At 50.5% G+C, this 24,388-nt stretch overlaps 6 protein-coding genes and 2 pseudogenes across 6 annotated transcripts; 5 read left to right on the plus strand and 3 right to left on the minus strand.

Moving 5' to 3' along the window:
* Positions 1–414: 414 nt before the first annotated feature.
* On the plus strand, positions 415–1,857 carry SAPIO_CDS10267 (annotated as a pseudogene; the record flags this gene model as incomplete).
* Positions 1,858–4,484: 2,627 nt separating this feature from the next.
* Positions 4,485–5,079, minus strand: SAPIO_CDS10268 (uncharacterized protein; the record flags this gene model as incomplete). The annotated part of the gene is made up of 2 exons (XM_016783883.1): positions 4,485–4,762; positions 4,833–5,079. The coding sequence occupies 2 exons, from the start codon at positions 5,077–5,079 to the stop codon at positions 4,485–4,487; spliced, it is 525 nt and encodes a 174-aa protein (XP_016638728.1).
* Positions 5,080–8,345: 3,266 nt separating this feature from the next.
* On the minus strand, positions 8,346–9,385 carry SAPIO_CDS10269 (uncharacterized protein; the record flags this gene model as incomplete). Its single annotated transcript, XM_016783884.1, has 3 exons — positions 8,346–8,458; positions 8,562–9,300; positions 9,383–9,385. The coding sequence occupies 3 exons, from the start codon at positions 9,383–9,385 to the stop codon at positions 8,346–8,348; spliced, it is 855 nt and encodes a 284-aa protein (XP_016638729.1).
* A 482-nt stretch (positions 9,386–9,867) lies between these two features.
* SAPIO_CDS10270 (Membrane dipeptidase) lies at positions 9,868–11,464 on the plus strand (the record flags this gene model as incomplete). The annotated part of the gene is made up of 6 exons (XM_016783886.1): positions 9,868–9,928; positions 9,998–10,154; positions 10,238–10,535; positions 10,636–10,712; positions 10,792–10,881; positions 10,981–11,464. The coding sequence occupies 6 exons, from the start codon at positions 9,868–9,870 to the stop codon at positions 11,462–11,464; spliced, it is 1,167 nt and encodes a 388-aa protein (XP_016638730.1).
* Positions 11,465–12,972: 1,508 nt separating this feature from the next.
* On the plus strand, positions 12,973–14,764 carry SAPIO_CDS10271 (putative DHA14-like major facilitator ABC transporter; the record flags this gene model as incomplete). The annotated part of the gene is made up of 2 exons (XM_016783887.1): positions 12,973–13,212; positions 13,301–14,764. 2 exons carry the CDS (start codon positions 12,973–12,975, stop codon positions 14,762–14,764), a joined length of 1,704 nt encoding a protein of 567 aa, XP_016638731.1.
* Positions 14,765–15,278: 514 nt separating this feature from the next.
* On the plus strand, positions 15,279–16,130 carry SAPIO_CDS10272 (Uncharacterized protein; the record flags this gene model as incomplete). The annotated part of the gene is made up of 2 exons (XM_016783888.1): positions 15,279–15,357; positions 15,439–16,130. 2 exons carry the CDS (start codon positions 15,279–15,281, stop codon positions 16,128–16,130), a joined length of 771 nt encoding a protein of 256 aa, XP_016638732.1.
* A 269-nt stretch (positions 16,131–16,399) lies between these two features.
* On the minus strand, positions 16,400–20,452 carry SAPIO_CDS10273 (annotated as a pseudogene; the record flags this gene model as incomplete).
* A 450-nt stretch (positions 20,453–20,902) lies between these two features.
* SAPIO_CDS10274 (uncharacterized protein) lies at positions 20,903–23,765 on the plus strand (the record flags this gene model as incomplete). The annotated part of the gene is made up of 4 exons (XM_016783889.1): positions 20,903–21,088; positions 21,181–21,783; positions 22,702–23,129; positions 23,204–23,765. 4 exons carry the CDS (start codon positions 20,903–20,905, stop codon positions 23,763–23,765), a joined length of 1,779 nt encoding a protein of 592 aa, XP_016638733.1.
* Between the last annotated feature and the right edge of the window lie 623 nt (positions 23,766–24,388).

The following is a 24,388-nucleotide window of genomic DNA, read 5'->3' on the forward strand; positions in this document are numbered from 1 at the left end:
GGTGGAGGCTGGCGGAGGCTTGTGGATAGGTGGTGGATAGGTGGTGGATAGGTGGTGGATAGGTGGTGGATAGGCGGTGGGTAAGGGGTGGATGCGATGTGGATGCGATGTGGATAGGCAAATCATCTTGCTGCGATGGCCATCGTTGGCGATAGACACGGCCAAGACGAACCAGAGATACCGAGAATTCAGCGATCAGATGTGATGTCATCAACAGGTTGAGGTTTTCATTCTTCACGGTCAATACATATATCTACCAGGGGATGGAAATGCCTGTTGAAATTCCTACATTTTCTCTAGTATCACTAGGAGCTCCCTTCATCGTTTGCATCCCATTTCACATTCGCCGGCGTCTGTTTTCTCCCCTCAGCCTCCAACACCTTCTCCAGTATCACCCTTTACGCACATACAACCATGCAGAAGAATGTTGATCATCTTCGCCTCCGTCTCTCCAAGGAGAACGGAGTGAATGGAAACGGGGCCCTTACCAATGGCCATAAGAGCCCTCTCATCAAGACCCCATCTGACCCTCACTTCCAAGGCAATACCATTGAGATACCAGCCTCGAGGACTTCTATCAGTGATTCCAAAGAGTTCATGCACAACTTGAGCGGATCGCCCTCCATGAAGAACCGCAGGCCATCTCGCAACTCCTTTGGTGCCTCTCTTCCCATCCCCCGATCTCCTAGGGTCCGCACATCATTCGGCAAGGAGACCGCCGGTACAAGGCGAGACCTGCTCGCTTCTCAGATCCAGGACCTTTCCAAGGAAAAGGTCGCGGCCGCCAAGAATATGGCCTTCGTCTTCGACATTGATGGAGTCCTGCTCCACGGTGACAACCTCATTCCGGAATCCGGAAGGGTCATGGAGCTCCTCAACGGTGACAATGAGCTCGGCATCAAGATCCCGTATATCCTCCTCACCAACGGTGGCGGAAAGCCCGAGTGTGCTCGGACAGAGCAGCTCTCGAGCATCCTCGGAACCCCAATTTCGACCAACCAGTTTATCCAGTCTCACACCCCAATGCAGGCATTGGCCGAGTACTACGAGACGGTACTGGTGGTTGGCGGCGAAGGATACACCGCCCGACAAGCCGCTGAAAACTACGGGTTCCGAAATGTCGCGGTTCCCAAGGACATCCTGGCATGGGACCCTTCCATCTCTCCCTGGAGGCACTTCACCGAGGAAGAGCGCAAGGGTGCTAGACCGCAAGACTTTAATCGGGTCAACTTTGACGCCATCCTTGTCTTTGCCGATTCACGCGACTATGCCACAGACATGCAAATCATCCTCGATCTCCTGCAAAGCGAGAACGGCAGGTTGGGTACAAAATCGAAGGACCCCGTCGCCACGCAGCTACCCATCTACTTCTCCCACGGTGATATGGTTATGCCGACGGAGCACAAGGGGCTACCCCGACTGACGCAAGGAGCATTCCGAATCGCCATCGAGGCTCAGTGGAAGGCTCTAACCGGTGGAAACCTTGAACGAACCGTGTACGGAAAGCCAGAGCGCGCTACGTATAAGTTCGCCGATGAGGTCATCCGGGAGTGGATGAAGGAGATTCACAACGAGCGGACGATCCCTGAGAACATCTACATGATTGGCGATAACCCCCAGTCTGACATTATCGGAGGCAACATGTATGGTTGGAATACTTGTCTCGTCCGCACTGGTGTGTTTCAGGGCGGCGATAATGACGAGGAGAATCCCGCCAATTTTGGTGTCTTCCCGACGGTCTTGGATGCTGTCCAGGCCGCGGTGCACAAGGAGTTAGGCAAGGAATTTAAGTTGAGATGGAGTGACAAGATCATCCCGGCCATGCATCATGTACAGACTTTGCTGGCCGTTGAGTAGATATTTCTTTCTGTATCACATATTACCCATCCAAAATAGCATATCAATCCCTCATCTTTGGGTCACCACGTACGTCTCCTGCATTCTTGAAGAGAGGCGGATAGGTCAACGAAAATAATCCCATCCGCAGGTGTTGAAACATATTAGCGATACTAACACCCAAGATCACGGCTGGACTTGATGGCAATTACGACGCTCATGCCGCGGAAGCTAAACCACGGTGTCGAGAATGGATAAGTAGTGGTCTGCACAGCAGGTCAGCAAGATAAAAGATGCACATTGTTTCTCCTCGGAAGGAAGATGCCGCCTACTTGCAATGTTCCAACGAAGCCCGACATTCGTGAGAGCCCTCATTAAATCGGACACCACCCCTTCGAGGTCAGACCGATTGGTCTCTCGGATATACCACTTATACTGAACGGCTGCAGAATAAAGGCACGGCGCGAGAAATGGACTTGCGGCTTGTGGCCCCTCTCGATCAACGAGCTCTGAAATTGCTCGAGCAAAATCATGTATCGCCGGACCCACATGGCTTTGCAACGATTTGAGGGAAATTTCCTGGATTCTCAGCTGTTCTTCTAGCCCAACACCAGCTGGATTATCTGCCTCCGCACAACTATGATGATCGTAGAGAGCGATAAGTGCGCTGCAGCAAATAGCGTTTGCGGTGCTGAGAGCGATGAAACCTGAGGGGTCCGAATTCTGAAGTTCATGCGATATTCCTCGGTGAAATGACTCAAGAACTTGATGAAGAAGGATTCCGTCCGTATAATACGGCCTCATGTCTGTAGGTTTGAAGTTTATATGCGAAAGGATGCGGGAGAGGAGGTGGGAGGCTTGGCAGGTTCGTGCAAATGGCGGGGCAGGCATTTCCGTGCTCGACGAGACGGCCAGGGAAGGAGAGGCGGCGGGTTCCTGGAAAGATGTAAAACCATATATTCAAAATTAATTTCAGTTGGTATTGAATTTGCGGGCAGAACACTCACCCCGGAATCCCACCGATCATCATCCATGGGCAGGATGTCTTCCGGTTTGATATCTACAGTTGCTAATGGGCGACATGAGACCCCAAGATTTACGGCACTTGTTTCGATCCGATCCACGAGTCAGCATAGCCATTTTGTTATAGATGCTGAAAGACCAAGAAGGCATCCCTTACCGGTCCAAAATCATTACGCCCCACCAGATTCTTCGGACCTCCTCGAGCTCCGTCCATGATGCTGAACGATTGATTAGTGAATAGGCAACACAATATAAATTGGAGCGGAGGCTTACTTGGAAGCGAAGATAGCTGGTCTGCGTTCCGCCTGTCATGGATTCCTATTGCGTGTCCCATGCGTGCACAATGTCCAGGCGTAAGATATGCCGCGGGGAAGATACCGTGAGCGAACTCATACAGCCCGGTGAGTAGCGTTGCTTGAAGGGTCCTGACAGAGATTTCACCAGACATTTCGGAAGAGAGCAGACTTTGCTTTAGAGCTTTATAGAGACTTGACTCCAATATTGTATTGCTAGTTAGTCCCGAACATAGTAGCCGCATGCTTGCCAGGACAAGGGCCAAGTCAGACGTTACTTCCAGTCCATTTGAAAGGCGCTGTAATAAGCGGATTTTCGAGACTAGGAGGCGCATCAGGTTGTCAGAATCTGTAGGGATCACATGCTATCGAGTTAAATAGCCTGCCTACTGATAGGGAAGGATATATGTACTGTACTAAAGTACAGTTCAAAATTCTGCTGGTTTTGTGATATTTCCTTGGTTGCTAACAACAACTCGTGAGGGATGGGAAGCTGGATGGGTTCAATAACATTGCGATTCCGGGTAAAGATGTACGAGTCCAGGAAGAACGCAGCATTGGCACTTGTGCGGTTTGGAATCTGGAATACGAGTATGAGCGTTGGGAGGGAATTATCGACGAACCTGCTCCCAGGGTTCTTACCTGTCCAGAACCTAGACTCGGAGATGAGGACGCAGGATACTCACAAGTCCGCCGGTTCTTCTGACAGAGTTGGCAGCTTGGCAGCTCCCGCGTACATTTCCGTTTCTGCCGGTGGCACACTATACAAGCCTGGCGAGCCAGGCCCCCTTGATCCATTGAGTAGCTCAAGTATGCTCGTTGTCGCCGCCGCCTGAATCGCTCAAGACCTCATTAACCAGATTCGGAGCTTGAGAGATGTTGTTTGGTGGGGTTGCAGAGTCACGTGCACCTTGGCCGCTTGACCTGGGCTGACAACGAGCTGAGGATTCGAAACTTACTCACGCTTCCTGAAATTTTCGTCGATTTTTAAAGCCTGAGCCGCCCCTGGCATCAGGGTTAGATTCATAAAGAGCTCCTTCTTTGGGCCTCAGGCACTAAAACAACGTGAGACCGGATTTCTCCTGGTTCATGTGCTTAATGTATAGAATTTCAAAGTAAGTATGTTCAAGTCAAGCCCCTGGAGTTATTGAATGTGATGGGAAAAAGTTAAAAATCTGGAGCCAACCCGAAGACGACAGGCATTTAGATATTAATCGTAGGTTTATTTTTGCGTATGTAAGAACTATCAAACCCTTCTAGTAGAAGTTGGAATCGCAGAGTTCCTCCCCCATATTAATTACGTTTCGAGATGCACTATTAGCTAGAACTTGTCTAGGAGAGGACAAGGACGCCAGCAAAAATAAGCATCAACTGATAAACACTGACATACTGCATCCCAGCGCCGTTGACGATGACAGGTGTGGTGGTAGAGCTGGGAACAGTTGTCTGCGCGGTCGACTCGGGGATGGTGGACTGCGAGATGGTAGGCTCCGCCACAGTCGATGTCTGGCTCGCTGCAGAGCTAGGGGTTTGGGAAGCCGGAGCCGTAGAGTCCGCAACAGAGCCGCTGGCTGCGGAGCAGTAGGCTCGAGCGCCCGGAAGCACTTCGTCTATTACGGTGGCACGTATGGTTAATGATCATTACTGCAGAGGTTGGGAGGAAAGTGGCGAAACACCTACTCTCAGTAGCATCGTCGCCGCAGGCCTCCACAGAACAAGGAGTGGCACTCTCAGCGATGACGTGGAGATTATCGGACAAGCAATGGCACTCCGCGTCGAGGACAGCGCAGGTGGTTTCTGACTGGATGGCGTCCGCGAAGCATTTGACGGCGCATTTCGGTATGTAATCATGGACACTAACGGATTGGGACAACACAGATCCCACGAGGGGGAGAGCAACGGCGAAGAAACGAATGACGGAAGCCATGGTGAAGGAGGCGGCTAATGCAGGGTGAAAAGAGAGTTGTAGTAGTATGCGGGAGTGAATGCAAGAGTGAAGATCTGATGGTGGGTGTTTACGACTCTGTCCATCAGTTATATAATAAGATTGGGAACTGAGTAGCTATGGTTGTGGTGATGGTGAGGGTGAACTGGAAGACCCTTTACGTCCTTCACGTCGAACGGGCCGTCGAAGCCCGGAGACTGCAGTTGTGGCTGGTCTATCAAGGTGCATGGCAATTTCGTGGCCTGTTGAGACTAGCGAAAAACTGCAGGAAGTGGGCAGTCTTGGGATGAATGCCCTTGTTTAGTATTGGACTACGAGCATCTGGGTAGCTAGGAGAAGAGCGCGCTGTCCATGGCCATTTGGTATCTGGAGACACTTCGTAGTTTATAGTATGATGCGGAAGAAAATTCCGCCTAGGTGGCGGGTGATGAGGTGGGAGCGGGCGGGCGTCGATCAGGGTGCGAAGGAAGCTCAGATTGGAACCATAGGACGACCGCTATTATGCCTTCCCGAGACCCGAGATCCGAGACCATCCATTAATAGGTCAGGTTCAGACTAGTGTACTTCGGACACGCCCAGCCAGGCACAGATCAATAATCACGAATTCGCGCAGTCTCCCTGCCTCGATGGCGAACAAGGGTGGTTGCATCTCAGCCACATACCACCCCATCAAGTAACGAGATTCCTTTATATAGCCAACATAAAGCGCGTGGGGGTTGCGTCCCGCGCACCTGGAATAGCCTTCCCCTTTCCACTTGATTAGTTGACATCAAATAGTGCTCACCCTGCGCATGGAAGCCGGGACCCTGATGGCACGAATGTGGAGATGTCAGGGCGCGGGAGGAGTTCTTCAGGCCACCAGGCCTTCCAGTTATAGTCCAAGAACGACATAATTTGGTCGGGAATGGGGGTTGGTGTGTGGAGCTCGGTGGAAGAAGGATCTTGAAGATTATGCACGTCGGTCATTTCCCGTCCCGTGCGGCAGGCGTTGCTGTGTCGTTTCGTTGGGATGGAGTAATAATATTATTACCACTTCAACCAGATATGGAATGCATCCCTCATGCGGCTTATGGCAAGTTTGGACTATTCCTGACTCTAAAAGAGCTTTGTTTTTCTTCCAGTGGAACCGATAAGCGGAGAACGGGAATGCGGAACACGACGACTCTGAGAGAGGAGAGAGAGGAAGGTATTCTGCATCGGCCATCAAGGTTGGTCGTGACCCTCTCATGCTGCTCCTGCGTCAAGACAGTAGTAGCATGCGTATTGAGTAGTTTTGACTAGTGGCAGAATTGAAGAAACCTGCCCGTCTTACGGTCTATCGTGTTCAGCGTGCTTTGGTTTCTCTTAAGGAGGGCGCCTCTGGTCCATACATTGATAGCTAGGTAGTCTGCCATCTTGGATGATCAGTAATTGGAATATTCCTTCAAGTCTGGACGCGGCTGCTTTTACTTTTTCAAACAATGCCCGAGCAGCCAAGGGACCAACAACCCCCGAATGGGGCCGCATCCCCGAGTCAGGCACCGCAGGCTCGGACGAGGAAGCTCCGCTCAGCGTGTGATGCCTGTCATAAGGCAAAGCTCCGATGCACCGGGGGTATTCGATGTGCTCGCTGTGACCGAGAGTACGTCTCCCGAACCCAACCTGTACTCCCGCCTTCCCGGTGTGATTTCCAACAGCACCAAAATGATCTGACTTATTGACTTGGGTGATTCACCACTCAGGAATATCGAATGTCATTATAGCTATCGAGCGAATCTTGGAAAACCGAAGGGCAGCCTAAATAAGAGAACAATAGAAAAGCTGAGAGCCATGGCAGGGAGAAACTCATGTCAGGACAGGGAACTGCCGTCAGAATCTCAATGCCATCAACACAAGAATAGAGCTTGGAGTGGAAGCGGTAATAGCTCGAATGACGCCCATCGAAGTGCTGTCCGCGGTGTGGCTTCGCCCACACGCGCGGATCCGATAGACTTACGGCCTCGAGATCATTCTCTACTAGCTGGGGAAACCAACACCTCCCCGGAACGGGAAAGAAGCACTAATTTCCACGAAGCTGAAAGCTATGGCGTCAGTCAAGCTGAATTCCAAATTTCCGAGTGGTATCCGATTGGGGACGATGATAGCTCTGGAAACACGGTGAGCGCCGACCCGCACTACCCAACGAGTCAATTTTCCTTGTCCAAGTACGGGTGAAAAGAACGGAATTCTAAGACACTTCTATTCAAGCAGTTTGATCTCGAACCCTCCTCTCTCGTATCTTCAACACTCTGGGAGAATGACTGTGGCCTTCTAGAAGGAATCGCGACTCCCGACTTTTGCTCTAACCTGGACCAGGGCGACCAGATCAGATCGCCGAAAATAAGTACGAACGATACCAACACCTCTCAAACGGCCTTAGCACGGACACAGAACAGCACAACCCCATGGTCCTGCCATGGTCCACCTCCAACACCACCAGCACGACAGCCTGAGATCACGCAATGGATTACCACATCCATAGAGCCGACACCTTCCCCGTCATCAGACCAAGCAACACCCGACGTCTCTATGATAGACACCTCAGCTTCAGACTCATGCCATTGCTTCCGTAGCCTAAGTGCACAGGCCCAGTGTTTATACATCGGTCCCCAGCATCGGCTTCCCGCGCGCCTAGACACGATGCTAGATTGTACAAAACGAACTCTCGACGTGCTCACGGGGTTTCTTCACTGCTGGTGCTGCTCGTCGGACGCGCAAGCCTTTTTCCTGGCAACCATTGTGCTGTCTCTCACGCTTGACAATAGTCTACTTCTTCTCGACAAGTCAGGAAGAAAAGGGCCTTCCATACACATACGTGTGGGCACTTACGCAGTGCCCGGGCAATTACGCTCTGTGTTGGAAAAGGTGCTTGTTGGAACTCATTTAGACAATTTAAGGGAGACTCTAGAGAAAATGCAGACCAAAATTGAGTTCTTGTCTAGCGACGAGGCCCACATACAGTTTCTACGATATGAAGTGGGCAGGCTGGCTCGAGGTTTTCAAAGAATAAGACAGGAGATGGGAATTGATACAAAGTGATTCAGATGGGAGGAAGGAAAGAAATGAGAAAGAAAAAAAAAGGAGCACGGCGTTACTGGAATTTTTGGACAATGTTGGAACTGGAAAGAATAAAAGTTCAGTAACAGAATCGAATGTGAAATTGGGACTCGATTAGCGTGAAGTGTTATTTGGCTTCCTCTAGAACCGCCGCGTGAGTGTCATTAAGAATCTCAGAGTGGCTTTCTACCATAGGCGAGGTGATACTGCCAAAAGTTTCCCACAGTGCTGAGCTCCACTTCGAGATCTCTTCGTAGCTCGTCGAACTCTGCTTTAGTAAAGTGGCCTGGTGTGTCTGCTCTCAGTTAGTGCCGGCTACAGCGTTGCTGTGGAAGTGAATGGCGTGATGAGTTGTTAGACGAGTTAATGGGGGTAACTGCGCAACCTACCTCCAAGCATCGCTTTCATGCCGTCGAGCATCTGAAACAGAACGCCCATAGCCCTTTCTCCCTCGGCCTTACTTTCTGCTTCAGCCCCGACCTTGATTACCTGAGTCGTTTCTTGGATGTCCGTTGCGCCAGCTTCACGGAGCCATTTTCCAATTTGCAACCCGGGAGCAGGTTGCTGCTTTATCAAGGCCCAGGACTTAACCATCATGTCGCGAAATCGCATGAAGGCGGCATGTTCTGGGCCCTCTCGGATAATGAGCATGTTGCCTTCATGAAGCTCGATCCAGCCGCCTGGCTTCACACAGGCATACAGTCTTGCCACTGACTCAGCGGCGACCTGCTCATCAGGACAGGCCGCGAGGACAAAACGTTGGTGAACAACATCGAATGCATTAATATAATCCAACGGCCAGTTTTCAAATATCGAATGGGTTGTCAGAGTTACATTTCCCGGACGCTGGGATTCGGGAGGGAAGTGCTGAGGGGCGATGTCGGTCCCGACGACCCGGGACTCTGACGACAGGCTGCGAGCAAGGTCGATAACCCAGTGAGCCTTTGCAGTTCCGGAGTCGAGGACTTGCAAGTTCGGGGCCGAGAGGTCGACGGGCGACAGTAGGAGCTTGCCCCCCATCACATCCTTGACCATATCATGTTGTAACCTTAGACGATCGTATTCACCCTCGTCACGCGGTGCCCGGTACGTATCCTGGGGTACGGCCTGTGTACTTTCCACCTCGGTCTGTTCGACAGGGTTAGTGGACCAGCTCAAGCATGCAGTCTGGGAACCCCGAGTGTATCGATGTAACCATCGTTAGTCATACCATTTTGTGCTGATCTTGACCTGCTTTGATTTGCTTAGGTATACCGAAGAAAGGGGTTGTCTATTGAGAAATTGGGAGTTGGAAAGATAAGACCAGAATATTAGAAAATTGGCCAACAGCAATGTCGGGTTGGGTGACCGATTTAAGGAGTGCGATACTGCCGCCCAAGTTTCCTAAAGAGAGCTTGCCAAAGCAGCGCAGTTATGAATCGCAAGTGTTGGTCAGGTACGGACAGGCCCGCATCGGGATCGGCGTCGGCGTCTTGGCGGTGCGTGCCACTTTAATTATTCGCATTTATTTTCCGGCCGGCGAGCAATTTGGATGACGCCATCGACCGCCCAGGCATATCCGACTTGAGGGCGGCATGCCCTAGTTTTCAGAGGTAGTATTCTCTGTCCTTCCTTCATCCACATTCTTATAGCCTACTTTCTGACCGATCCCACTTTCAACGAGCGCCGACTTGAATTCAGGCTTGATTTTTGATCATGGACTTGGACTCTTACCTCACAGAGGCGGTGGAGATCCTATCCAATACCCCATTCATAGGTGCAGTATATTTTTGCCTTGACTTTTTTAACGACGGATCTTGGCCTATTGCTGATCTTCGCAAATTAGATGGTCATAATGACTGGATGCACTTGATACGCGGCTACTATGATAACAAACTGGACGAGCGGTTTGGATCGCAGAGAAACCTCGCCGGCCACGTGGACCTGAAGCGGCTCATCCAAGGGAAGCTCGGGGGAGCGTTTTGGAGCGTCTACGTTGACTGGTATTTTTCCTTAGCCCACGACGCATCTCCTGCCCGCCCTCCGCACCCTTGCAAAACAGAGAGCTAAGAGGATGGATCCGCAGTCCCCAGGAAGACAACTTTGCCGATGATGCTATCCACTTCGAGGCCATCCGGGACACTCTCCAGCAAATCGATATCTTACTCCGTATCGTAGATCTATACTCCGGCAATATGGCCCTGGTTCACCATGCGGATGACATTATGAGGATATTCAGCCAGGGGAAATGTGCCAGTCTCATTGGAGTAGAGGGCCTTCACCAGATTGGAAATAGCTCCAGCATTCTGCGGATTTATCACAAGCTCGGTGTGCGCTATGTTACGCTCGCCCACAACAAGAATAATCTCTATGCTGATAGTGCGGTCGGTTCTCTCTGCTTCCAGGCTGGGAGCTTATTTCTACTCCCACGATCAAGTTGGCGGGGAATATTCATCGACACTAACATAGTGTGTATATTTCTAGACCTCTGCCGCCCCAGATCACCATGGCTTATCAGATGAAGGGAAGGCTTTGATTCGAGAGATGAACCGCATCGGAATGTAAGGGTGTCGGTGAGCCTAGTAGACAGGCATTTCTGAGTAGGGCATGAGCCAATAACATCCCCCCTCTTCTTTTCAGGATTATTGACCTGTCTCATACGAGCGAGGCGGCCATGCTGGCCGCCATTGAGATCTCGGCCGCCCCGGTGATTTTCTCTCACTCATCAGTGTAAGTCGATCTTCTCAAGAAATGGTTATGCTGATGCTTATCCGGACAATAAATGGCGATGGCTGATTTCTTAACTTGTGGCCTCACAAACATCTCTAGTTACGGGATTGTACCTCATCCACGAAACGTACCAGACCATGTCCTCGATAAACTGAAGGATAACGGAGGCGTCATCATGATCAGCTTTATTCCAAACCTAACTCACAAAGATGCAGCCATGGCAGACATTGACGCATTGATAGACCATATTGTATATGTGGGAAAACGGATAGGCTACGATCATCTGGGTCTCGGGTCTGATTACGATGGAATGGCGAAGGCTGTGACCGGTTTGGAGGATGTTTCGAAGCTGCCCCGGTTAGTGGCGCGGATGCGAAGTCGCGGAATATCCCGTCAAGATGTCGAGAAGGTCATTGGCCTCAATGTAATCCGCGTACTTCGTGCAGTCGAGGATGTGGCCAAGTCTCTTTCTGGTGAACCAGTTCTGGAAGATAAGGTCAAGCAACTATGGGGTCCGACTATGCGAGATTTCGTGATGCGAGAATACCCAGACGCGGAGCCGCACGAAGGGGCAAGGACGTGAGCAGATACGGTTCGAGAGGGAGGCGGTAACTAAGGGAATGGAATCTTCTGCCGGGAAATAAGGCAAAGTTATGAAACTTGTTAAGACGATGTCTTCATGACCTTTCCTCTTGTTGGAACTAGAGCCAGTCTGCATTGCGGCATTCTTCATCTTCCGTCTCCACGTCCGAATAACTTGCTATGTACATAGTCATGATAACCCCACATCGTCCACAAGAGAAGGTCGAAGATCTTCAGAAACCACACCGGAACATGTCCATCAGCATTCTTATACTTATGAACCCCTATCTCAATCCATCCAGCTACTCTTAGCCAGAAGGAGAGAAACAGCGAGCTCCCCAGTCGATACCTCCATGTATCCTTCGTTTGGAAAGTGGGTTGGGAGGACAGCATTCGCTGATAATCGTCTGGAAGAGATTGATCTTGAGCACCTCGAATTAATAGTGACTAATGGGTAGAAGACGGTTATTCGACGTTGATCTCGGCTACTCGTTACGGAAAGATTGATACAATTTGACACTTACCATATACCGGACAGAGGGAAGTCGCTCATATGCCCTGGCAACAGCATGTCGAGCCATCAGAGTGACAACAGAAACTTTGGTTTTATCCGAAAGTAATGTCGCCTCGGCCGTAATCACTTTGTAGGCGATTCCTCCGCTTGATATCATTTTTAGTCCCGTGGAAATGAATTAACTGTCTTGGAAGAACCCAGCGGCGCCGCTTAGATACTCACCCCTCGCTGATGATGACTCTGTTCATGTCCTCTGGGGTCAATTTGTATGCGACTCCTATCACGGGAGCACCCGCCAGTCCTTCCTGAGTGTCGTCGATGGCCCTAAGACCTCCCATGCCGGGATCAACATACGGGACGCCCATAACATTGAAACATAATGAGAACGTCTCTATTTGAGCTGCCGCATAGCTGATAGGAGCTATCTTTCGTCTCTTCGTGAAGACATCGACTGACATGTTAGAGCCGTAGGCAAAATACCAGAGATGGTCCATCGCCGATGCCATCGTTCAAAATTTCAAATGTGTAAGAGGCCGGACTTGAGTGGATTGGCATGTTTCAAGCCTCACAGCAGCTACCTCATCTCTCGCTTCAGCCATGTCTCTCTTTTCCCCTTTTAGTCCGTTTCGTGTTTGGGGCATCAAATCCGCGACAACTTGATTGGGCATGGGAGAGATGAAAAGGACCCGGAGGGACAATGACCGGAGCGTCATTCTAGTCTCTACGGCCGGCAGCCGCAATATTCCGCATACTGGCCGAAAATGTATCCGTTAAAGTCTCCGAGAAAATCTCCATTGACGCTAGAGATCGGGGAACTGCGATCTGCCTCCCCTTCTGTGTTGTTTCGCTCCGTTCGATTCGAAGGTGACATCGCTTCCGCCCTTCCCAAGTTCCCATGCACCGACAACGGCGCAACTAGACGAATCCATTCTGCGTGTCTTCGACCTTCATGAAAGCTATTCTTGTTAAGCCAAATTTTTGATTTAGTTCCAGGCATGACTATTCTACCCCAAACAACAAGCGATGAACCTCGCACATCATCTCAAGATCCATCGCCACCGGATACAGCCGTGAAAGCGATCGAAAAGCCGACGAAAGAGGACGTGGAACGCTCGCCGGCAGACTCTGAAAATGAAGCTTCTAGCAAGAAAAGCAGCGACATATACCCCCAAAGCAATTGGCGGCTGGGAATGGTTGTGGTCTCTCTGTGTTTGGCTCTATTTCTCTGTGGCCTGGTAGGTTTTTCGTAAACTTCCACCCCCATGCACCGCAATAGATTATCGTAGGATTTGCTAATGACGACGGACTCAACGCTGTGTCCAGGACCAAACAATTCTTACCACGGCGGTGCCCAAAATATCCGATGAGTTCCGTGCGCTTGACGATGTTGGGTGGTACACGGCAGGCTACCTGCTCACGGCGTCTACATTTCAACTCGCATACGGGAAGCTCTACAGTGTTTTCTCCGTAAAGATAGTATTTCTCGCAGCCATTGCATTGTTCGAGGTCGGATCTATAATCTGCAGCGCCGCGCCGAACTCATCAGCTCTCATTGTCGGGCGCGCAGTGGCAGGCGTCGGTGCCGCCGGCATATTCCCCGGGTCTACACTCGTTTTGGTCCATTCCGCGCCATTGGAAAAACGGCCTGCATTATTGGGACTTATGACCGGGACGTTTGGCATTGCCAGTCTCGTGGGGCCATTCCTTGGTGGCGTGTTTGCGGATGGACCGACCTGGAGGTGGTGCTTCATCATCAACATTCCCATCAGACTCGTGACCGTGGTTGTTGTGCTGTTGTTTGTGCGAACACCCATCAATGCTGCATATGCGTCGTGGAGCCTGCTCCAGAAGGTCAAGCATATACGAATCCCGGAGCTCATCGTCGTCATCGCATCCCTTGTCTGCCTGGTCTTGGCCCTGCAATGGGGCGGCTCCATCTACCCGTGGAGTGATGGGAGAGTCATTGCCTTGCTTGTCGTTTTCGGCGTTCTCTTTTTGGGATTCGTCGGAAGCCAGGTTATCTTCCCGAAATCCGCCACGATTCCCGTCACGATTGTGAAAAGGCGAAGTGTATGCTTATCTGCCCTGTTCGCCATGACAACCTCTGGCGCCATGTTCGTCGCGGTCACATACCTCCCCATCTACTTCCAAGCTGTCAAGGGTGCGAGCGCCGTGAAGTCGGGAGTTATGCTACTTCCGTTGATCCTCGGCTTCTTCGTCATGTCTATCCTCTCAGGCATATTAACAAGTGCCGTCGGTTATTACAACCCGTCAATGATTCTAGGGCCTATCTTGGCCTCGGTCGGCGCTGGCCTACTTTCGACATTCGGCGTGGACACCCCAAGCAAAGAATGGATAGGGTACCAGGTCCTTCTTGGCCTCGGAATCGGGTTTTGCCTCCAACAGCCTTTAATCGTCGTACAGGCTATCCTGCCAGAAACAGACGTGTCCTTTGGCGTCGCCCTGATGAATCTCTCTCAGATGCTTGGTGGGGCCATTTTTGTTTCCATCTCACAGAACCAACTCCAGAGCCGGCTTGTGTCCGGCGTCTCGGCTGCCTTGCCCCAGCTAGACGCAGCTGCGCTGCTTCATGAGGGAGCAACTGAGTTCTTGCATCTTTTGAGCGACTCGGATCGTGCAACTGTCCTTCCTGTGTACGCCAAGGCACTTTCGACTACGTTTATGATCGCCGCTGGTCTATCTGCGGCCGCGATGGTGGGCGCCTTGGGTACTGAATGGAAATCGACAAAGCAGAAGACGGAGAAGACGGAGAAACCGAGTTCTTGACGAACTGGGTTTATTTTGCTGCCATAAAACTGTTAAATTCAACTTGGTTTCCGTCGGCTTGAACCAGACATGGACCACTAATACATCCCCCATGAACACTCCCATGAGCGAGCGTACCACATCCTCGAACAGTAGAAAAAGAATTCTGAAAATCGAGTGATATATCGATATTTATTTAAATAAATTCTACTGGAAATTAAGCCTCTCAATGCTGTGCGACTGCTCTAAAACTTTTCGAATGTGTTCACTTTAAGTAAGGCGCCGATCTCGCTCTTCGCCGACAGACAGCGCCGGAGTGTATTCTTCGGCTTCCATTCCGTACCCGCACCGAGTGAGCGAGTCCGAGAGGCACAATGTTCATATTTCCCGATGAGCGGCTATTGGCTTAAGGCTACAACATTGCCAACCTCCAGCCCATTTCGTACTCGTGATAACCCAGAAGAAGTCTTACACTTCATACTCGTGTCCGTTGCCTAGTCTAACAATTGCACTCAATTAACGAAGTCCTCCAAAAATGGCCACCGATGTTCCCGAAGATCTTAGCAAGCGACCGTCGATCCCTGACGATCGGCTAGTGTTGTATGTCAAGAAAGGTGAGTTTGAAATTCTAATCCAGCTTGATCCCCCTGTCTGGCATCGTCATATAGCTGACAACTAGTTCTCTCCATAACTAGCCAGCCCAACATCTACTGCAAACTCTGTAAAGCCGCTTATGCTGATCGAGGCGCTGAAAATCCCCCACGAAATCCACATAATTAAGTCGACTTCCAACGAAACATGGTTCCACGACGTCAACCCGTACAAGATGGTGCCGGCCATCGAAGACGTCGAGGTATACGAGACAGTGTCAGGGAAGACCCAACGAATGAACGTATTCGAAAGCTCGGCGGCCCTGTACTATCTCGCCGACAAGTACGATACGGAGGGTATTTATAAGGGCAGGGATCTCTGCGAGCGCACCATCATCATGAACTGGCTCATGTCGTACACGGCAGGGCTCGGCGCCACTGGAAAGTGGTGGCTGTTGCTCAAGATTCCCCGGCCAATTGCCATCGCTGACGCCCTTCAAGTTTTTGTCAACTCCATCAAATCCGAGTACAACTTCCTGGAAAAGCGCCTCAGCGAGCCGGGACAAACGTACGTGGCCATTGCTGATCGCCCAACCATTGCCGACTTTGCCATTTATCCTTTGGCCAACGAGGGAGTCGCCGCGACGGCGGATATAGACTTCAACGAGTGGCCTAACTTGAAGAAATGGAGTGAGAGAGTAAGCAGCCTCCCGCCTGTCGCAAAGGCCCTCTATCGTGTGGCGAGATTTGGGCTGTCGGAGGAGGAGTTGAAAGAAAAGAACCTTGCGGAAGCTTGAGCGTGGACTTCCAATATTGCAGCCACCTTAGGTAGTCTTGTTCAATAAACCGGGTGTAATAAGCTTCCCGAGCAAATGCCCTCTCAAGTGACAAATTCCCGAGTAGCTACTACTACAATCTCCCTAGTGAGTGTTGCACTAAATCTGTCTTGGATTGAAAGTTGGCTAGAAATCGCAGGAAAGGGGGGCGAAAAGAAATGGAAAGCAACAAGGTCGCAACAAGGTCGACAAAGGGCAGTGTGGACATTGTAAAACACTCCTTTTCCCGGTTACAAGATCTTCATACAAATCCGCGCCTTCGTTATTGGTACCCAGGTGTCTCTTGACAGTACATCTCCATCTTCGTCCCCTTCAGGTACACCCAACTCGTACGTCTCAATGAGATGGTAGAAAAAGTACTTCATCATGGCTTCCGCGGAATACTGACCAAGGCACTTCCTGGCCCCAAATCCAAAGGTGAACATATTGTATCGGAGCTTGGTTCAGTATTGTTAGGACTCGAATTTTGGCAGAAGATGTGATACGGCCGGGGTTTTATTGGGACATACATCTGTAGCCTTGATATTCCGGAACCTCTCCGGCGAGAATGAGTCGGCCTTTTCGCCCCAGAATGAGCTATTATAGTTCAAACGGAGTGCGTCAACCACGACCGATGTCTAACACATGAAAGCTTTGGAGTAAGCAATCATCCCAACAATTTTCACTTTACCTGTACTACGACTAGAAAAAGTATTGAAGCAGATAGCGGAACTCACGTTACGCGGAACGAAGAACCCGCCCAGAATCTTGTCCTCCGGGGAGCTCTCCGGGATCGAAAACGCTGTGCCAATACTTCGTTTAGCCGAGTGAACGCAAGAGGTGGAGCGAGAAAGGTAAGTTTTCCAGAATCCAACCTACCCGTAAAGGGCCGGAGCCGCATCGTCTCCAGAACGCAGTATCTGAGTAACGAATCCTTGCGGCTCATATATTCGGCCAGCTCATGTTTATGTGCACGAACCTCCTCTCGTAGTTCCGTTTGAAAAGCAATATTTCGCGACAGAAATATGGCCATCCAAGAAAAGGTATGAGTGGACACGTCTAAGTTCGCAAACAGAATTTCGCTAAGAGTTTGGAGAACCTGCCGATTTAGTTAGGAAAGTGAAAACAGTTAAGGAAAATAACGCCGTGAAACAAACTTCTTGCTTCGATATCCTGTCGTCGATTACCTCTTGCCAGATATCCATGATAGGAAATCGATGCTCAAGGGAACTTCTGGAATTATACATGGTTTCGTTGAATGCAGTCCAGGAAGCACGGAAATCCTCCAAGTCTCGCATTGCCTTTCTGTAAAGGTACGGGGCAAAGGAAAAGCGAAAGAGGCCCCCAGAGAGGACGTATCCCATCATGGAGAGACTCTTGCCGCCGATCTCCCACAGTCTCTCCTTTTCGTCGTCGCTTAGAGGTCCGTAAAGCCATTGAGCAACGCTGAAAAAGGGATACCTGGAAACTATCTTGGAAGCTTCCATGACGAATTCGTCTGAATGGCCGTTTCCTATGGTTTCCACATAATCTGCGGCAAATTGGTCCACTGCTGGACTGGCTTCGGTGACATTTCGATGCAGAAATGGCCCTTCGAACTCACTCCGCAGCTTCTTCCATCTTGTCCCGTTAATAAGGCCCATGCAATCGCCCATCAATTGATGGAACAACCACCCGGCGTTACTTGACGGCGCCTTTTCGTGCTTATTGGAGTCGGAATGGAAAGCCCGTATATCCTCTGGCTGGCTGATGACTCTGTAACAAATTGCCTGTGTTAGCACGGGATTTTGATGCCGCTGCTGTTTGCTCTCAAAGGAATTTCTGTCTTAAACTGACATCTCTGGAGCCGTACCGGCCCATATTCGATACGTTGATCCGTATCTTTCCCATTCCTTACTCTTTTCTCTCCCATAGATAAACTTCTCAATGCACTGTCCATCAGGCCATCGCCATGAAGGGCCAGGAATATCGTTACCGTCCTGATCTCGTATCCGGTTCGAGGTAGCGAGCAGCGCCTTTTCTTGCAACAAAATTAGTGACCAGGTCAACAACAACGGCTATTCCGTCCTTTCCACGACGTCGAAAGTTACGAAAGACCCAAAAATGAAGGGGAGATAAAAGAAACGAACGTTAATTCCGGTCTGGAGAAGGCGTAGAAGGCCAGGCCCTGTAATCCAGACGCCGGCGACTACCGAGACTGGCACGAGCAGTCGTGTAATGTACGGTGGGATTACGACCTCCATGAGATGCTGCGAAGAGGGAGTGTCGATACGGAGAGAGATGACCAAGTGGCGGAGCTTTCCAGTCGGGGAAGAATCAACTCATGACCGTTTTACGGGCTGAATTGAACATATGCTAAACTTCAAATCCAACAGCCAATTGGCCTCTCCGGGTCAGCTCCTTCGCGGAAACGGAAACGGTAGTATCCGGAGGATATCGGCGTCGGTGTCGGCGTTCTATTTACATGAAATGACACCAAGATACCCATTGTGCCCTTGCTTCCCGGTAACATGTTCTCGAATGGAAGAAAACTTATGGAATTGTCATTGAAGATTCCAACTCGCTGTATCATGTATCAAAGAGGGAGTTTGTTTAAAACTGAGGAGAACATCCGCTAGAAATACAGGCCAGCACAGACTTCAGAACCATAACCCTATGGGCAAACTGAACCAAATTGGCACACTACCCTAACCAATGTACCATGTACCTAGTGATCATAGTAAATCTCGGGGTTAAAGTACGACGTGATAGCCAATGAATCCCCATCAACAGCGCAAGACACATAGGTGTGAAAACCGAGACCAGCCTCTAGTTTTCGATGTGTGCTACAGAGTGAAAAGAAAATAGAGGTGAAATAGTTAGCCATAGCACGCATGACATCGGCATTGTTAGGATAGTTTAATGCGATTATCGAGGGCTTAAACTTACCAAAGTCGAGTCACACCGTCATAGTATGACCTATTTACCAGACCTTTGTCTCTGCGTTTCATGAAGTCGGACAGACCACGTGCGATTTGTTCGTCGCTGTGCGCGTAATGACGTACGGGGAGGTACACCTTAACTTTGGGCCTCGGTGAGTTGGCCTTTAGTTCTAGGTAGTACAGAATTCCAGCTGTTCGGTGGTCTCGGCCGGGAAGACGGTCCGCCGGTGAAAATTTGTCTGGGTCGATGCCGAAAACAGCACACCAGAGCTCGCGTAGAGAAGCCTCATTAGCGTCGGTGAATGCCGGCAGCCGGCCTCCTAATGTCATCAAGTCTAGCATACTGGCGAACGTGGTGTTCCGGGATCGAACGTAGATCTTGATGCGCGACTGGGCGGGAGCTACACAGTCGACGGCTGCGATCTCGGCGACCAGCTTGTCCGATTCGTTTGCCATTCCCATGTATTCTGTAATCATGTCCAGCGATGTAGCGAAGTAGGTTTCTGGTAGTGCCAACTTGCTAATCGCGCTGTGAATAAGCTCAAAGTTTGACTTCTGTTCAAGTGCTGCCCTTCGAGACGGCATAAAGTAGTATTTCACTACTACGCTGTCCTCTTGAAGATCAAACGCAATGAAGGTTTGCGAAGCAGAACTCGAGTCCGCTTTGCCCAAATCTTCCCCCAGCTCCGAGCTTCGCAAAGTCAGCGAATCCAGAAAATGCCGGTACCATTGTAGGTCGAGATTACGAGACAACGGGAGTGTTCGGCCAAGCAATGCCGGGCCAGCGGTCGTGTTGAGCCGGTCTTCCGCGGTGCCTGCCCGCCAGCTGATGGGTTCAACTGAATATCGAACTACCGGCGAACTGGCCTTCGAGGACCAATTCCAACTGAGCTCGATGGGCGTATGGTCGTCAGTCATGAAGCTTTTCCACCCGCAACATGTCATCGATCTCCCTTGACTTCGGTCTTCAAGGTCAGGATGAGGTCCCAGGGAGGCGGCCACGTTGTCAGCGAAGAACGACCGGTGAAGGTGTAGTGATGTGTCAGACATGTTCGTAAGGCGCAACATCTTATCCAGCATTTCTCCTGCGCTGGCATCCCACAGGGCTCGGCTGCGGTCAATGCGATGCTTCACCGTCGACTCGGCCTCTATCGTTCTATCGGGGTTCTAGAGCCATATCGGCGTGAGAATTTCCACTTGTAATCCAAAATAACCATAAACTTGGGCACTTACGGAAGAGGAATTCCCTGTCTTGTGGCTTTCGGTGACCCACGAACGTAGCCGCCGAACACTGTAAATCTCAGAGTCAGTTGCCGATCCTCTGTCGAGAGACCAGACAGACTAGATCGAAACTCACAATGTCAAGATATTCTCCATGGCCATCTTGTTCCGAGTTAACTAAGGTTGAGAAAAAAAGCGTAGTAGATTGGCAACTAAGCACCAAAGATCTCGTCTTCGACCGATCCACCGAGTTGTTTCTGAAATAACTGAATATTCTTCAAGAGTTTCGGGAGGTACTGCGTGAAGTAAATAAGGATCTAATAAGTCACTTGTATTGAGGCGTGCCATCCAATGAGGAGATGCGTCAGGTACTAGTAGACTCAGGCATACTCTGGTGTTGCGAACAAGAGGAGCCTCCATCCTCTCCGATGCAAGCCCGACGAGGTACCCCTGTGCTGGCCTGTCGGTAAGTATTTGCTCCAGCGCACCTTAGGGACTTTGAACATATATGCCGAATGCTGGACGGGACGTGGCTCCTCGTAAACACTGGGATGATGGTGCTAAGTCTGCACTCAATCTCCATCCCCTACCCGTCAACTTTCAACGGACATAATGCTCTCTAGAATTTGCAAGCAGCGCAATGAGGTCATCATTCCTCGACTTCTGGGACAATATGACGCTGTCATCACCGCTGCGCCTGATATCGTCGATCTAAGCACGGCGGAGAACTACCTGTTGATGGGTGATATCCTCAAAGACATTCCGAAGCTACTTGACCCCAACTCTCTCACGCATTACGTATGGAAACTCGCCCCAACAATGTCTCCGTAATGCCTCGGCATGATGGCGAGTTATTAGATGCTGACGTGGGCTTCATAATTAAATTTTAGGATCTCTCATACCCTGAACCAGTTGGAGGTAGCCTCAAGGCGAGAAAACTCATTGCCAAATTGCTTAACGACTACTTCAACCCTAAAATTCCTGTCGAACCTTCCCATATTGTTCTGGCTGCCGGAGCAAGCTTTGCGTTGAATGCTCTTATCGAACAGATATTCGAGCCTGGCGATGGAGTCCTCATCGCGACGCCGTACTGGGCCGGCTTGGATCTGTCGTTCAGCGTCCACAACCAAGTCACAGCAGTCCCGGTCCACGTGCCTCTCGACGAATTCTTCGACAGATCGAGCATCGGCCACTACGAGAAAGCTTTGAAGGAAGCTACCGTCCCGATAAAGGCAATTCTCGTGTGCAACCCGCACAACCCCCTGGGACGATGTTATCCGAGAGAAACACTCGATGCGCTCGCCGATTTCTGTACCTTCCACAAACTCCACTATATATCGGATGAGGTTTACGCCCTCTCTCAGCACAATGGGCAACCTGGCCCGGCTCCCAATCCCAAGTTCATTTCAGCTTTGATCCTAGATAATCCGAACGGTTTGATTCATGTTCTATATAGCTTGAGCAAGGACTTTGCCTGTAATGGCATCCGCTTGGTAGGGACATCTCTCCTGAGAAATATCTTATGCACGCTTGGCTTATTTCATTTCGCATCTTGCTTTATAGGGTGCCCTTATCTCGCAGACTAATGCCGCGGTTCGCATGGGTTCTGCCCTCAGTACTCACAGTCAAACATCCACGATAGCGGCATTCGTTGCCGAGAAAGTAATGCTTAATCCACGTACAATCGAATACGTGACAACGAAGATGGGAGCAAGGCTTCGGGGAGCATATTGCAAGATGGAGGCTTTCTTTACGCGGCATGATATTAAATTCATCCCAGCCTACTGTGGTATGTTCGTATTTGCTCGGCTTTGCGAGACGGAAGACCTCAGGGACGAGAAAGAATTTCACAACTGTCTCCAAAGCGCTGGTGTATCACTCTCGACGGGTACGAGCTACCACTTCAAAGAACCTGGTTGGTTCCGCATCTGCTACGGGATACAAAATGAGAGATTGGATGAGGGACTAGCCCGGATTGAAAGGATTCTTGGCGACTTCAAGTTCCAAAAACGGAATGAGAACTCCACCTCGAACTAAGCCACCGTCTGTATGTAGGGCTCTTCCGGTAGACTAAACTAGTTTCGTCGGCGATTAAAGCCCCGCAGGGCCACCCAAAGTCCGAATGTAACGCCGATTAGAGCTCCGGAAAATGGGCCGGCAACACCGAAGTAACCAATATTCTCGCCGGTTTTTTTCTCTCTCAAAAATATTTTCCATTCATGCCTCTTTCGTGTCCTAAATCCTCCTCGATTATTGACCAGGTGCCGAAACTTTCCGCATTCTCTACCTGCCCTTCCACCTCAGCTAGACCTAAACGGTCCAAGACTAAGAACCGGGGATCTAGCATTCTTCAGATGCAGCTATCTTTACCAGCTCTTGTGTCTAACCTTTCCTTTGCCTTCCTCAATCAGGTACACCACAATCCCTTCATCAATACCATGGAGGGAGCCGTAGTCGATGCCCTCATTATCGGTGGCGGACCCGCTGGACTGAGCACGGCGTTGACACTCGCGCGGCAAGCCCGGTCCTCCATCGTTTTTGACAGCGGCAGCTACCGCAACGATGCCACGGAAAACATGCATATGCTTCTCGGGTTCGATCATGCCTCTCCTTCCGACTTCAGGGCAGCGGCTCGGGATAACATTGCCTCTCGCTACGATTTTGTGACGTTCAATGACGCAAATGTCCAATCTGTCAAGAAATTGGATAATAACCTGTTCGAGGTTACCACCGAAGGACAGCAGGAGTCATGGCGGGGCCGGAAGCTTATCCTCGCAACTGGCGTTGAGGATATCATGCTTGATATCGAAGGCTATAGTGAGTGCTGGGGTAAATCAATGTACGTCGAGAACTTCGAACTCTAGTCTTGCTTCATAATCCCCTAATTCTTGCTATTTAATCTAACCGGTATAGCTTCCATTGTCTGTATTGCAAAGGATTCGAGGAGAGAAACTGCGAATCCGCAGCTGTCCTCGTTGCTGGCAGCCTCACGAACAACGCGTTGGCACTCCACATCGCGCGTCAAGTCCTCGCCCTCACGAAAGCCGTGACGTTTTATACGAATGGCGCGGAGGATAAGGTAGAAGAACTCACGGCATCCTTCGCGGGCGCGACTGCGATGAAGATCGATACCCGGCGCATCCAAAAATTCACCATGGGATCGGAGAATTCCGGGATTGTCATTCACTTTGAAGACGGGAGCCAAGTTCAAGAGGGATTTCTAGCCCACGCTCCGCAGACTAAAGTACGAGGGCCGTTTGTGGAGCAGCTCGGAATCGAGAGAAGCCCCAATGGGGACATTAAGGTCAATACCCCATTCTGTCAGACGAGCATGCCCGGAGTTTTTGCTGTTGGCGACAACTCGGCGATGCTGAAGAGCGTGCCAAATGCTATCTTCACGGGAACATTAGCAGGCACTGGGGCTGCTTCTCAGATTATGGCAGAGCAACTCGGGCAGAAGCCGCTCTTTCCCTGAATAGAGAGATTTCTACATGATAATGGAAGATCGAGAGCCACATAATAACGGTCCGTCATATTTTAAGCTATTTTGAGTGAACCTGTACCACAAATTTTGAAATTTGTTCCGCGATAATAGCACGCCATTGATCATTATGTACGGAAAGCTAGCCCCTTCAATATCCAATTCAGAACATTTATGCCCTCGAGAAATTCGTATGGATGGCTGTCGCATGCATATGTCAGGCAGAGGAGAGGACGAGTCTGCCTAGACTTGTTTATTCTCCGAGGGTTATATCCCGACTCCGATGCGACAATATTCGCTCTCGGGGGCCCCCGCATGAACCGGGAAAGGCCCTTCTGATAGTCCGTGAAAGATTGGCCAGTCCAATCGCTTCCAGCACCGATCGCCCTCAAGGTTGCGTTTGAAGCTGTACAGGTTAACCTATACATCGCTACTGGCTTGGATGCTTTTTCTACATGTGCATTTCCGCCTTTTGATTTTTATGCGACCACCATCCTGGGTATGAATCCCGATATCTCTATCTTGCGGAACCAGCATGGCTGTATCGACCGCACCTATGGCATCGTCAGTGTACCATCTCTTCCTCCACCATGTCCAGCGACGCCCAGACTCGACAG

The sequence above is a fragment of the Scedosporium apiospermum genome (genome assembly GCF_000732125.1).
Source record: "Scedosporium apiospermum strain IHEM 14462 chromosome Unknown SEQ_SAPIO_0165, whole genome shotgun sequence".
In the NCBI taxonomy this organism is placed as follows: domain Eukaryota; kingdom Fungi; phylum Ascomycota; class Sordariomycetes; order Microascales; family Microascaceae; genus Scedosporium; species Scedosporium apiospermum.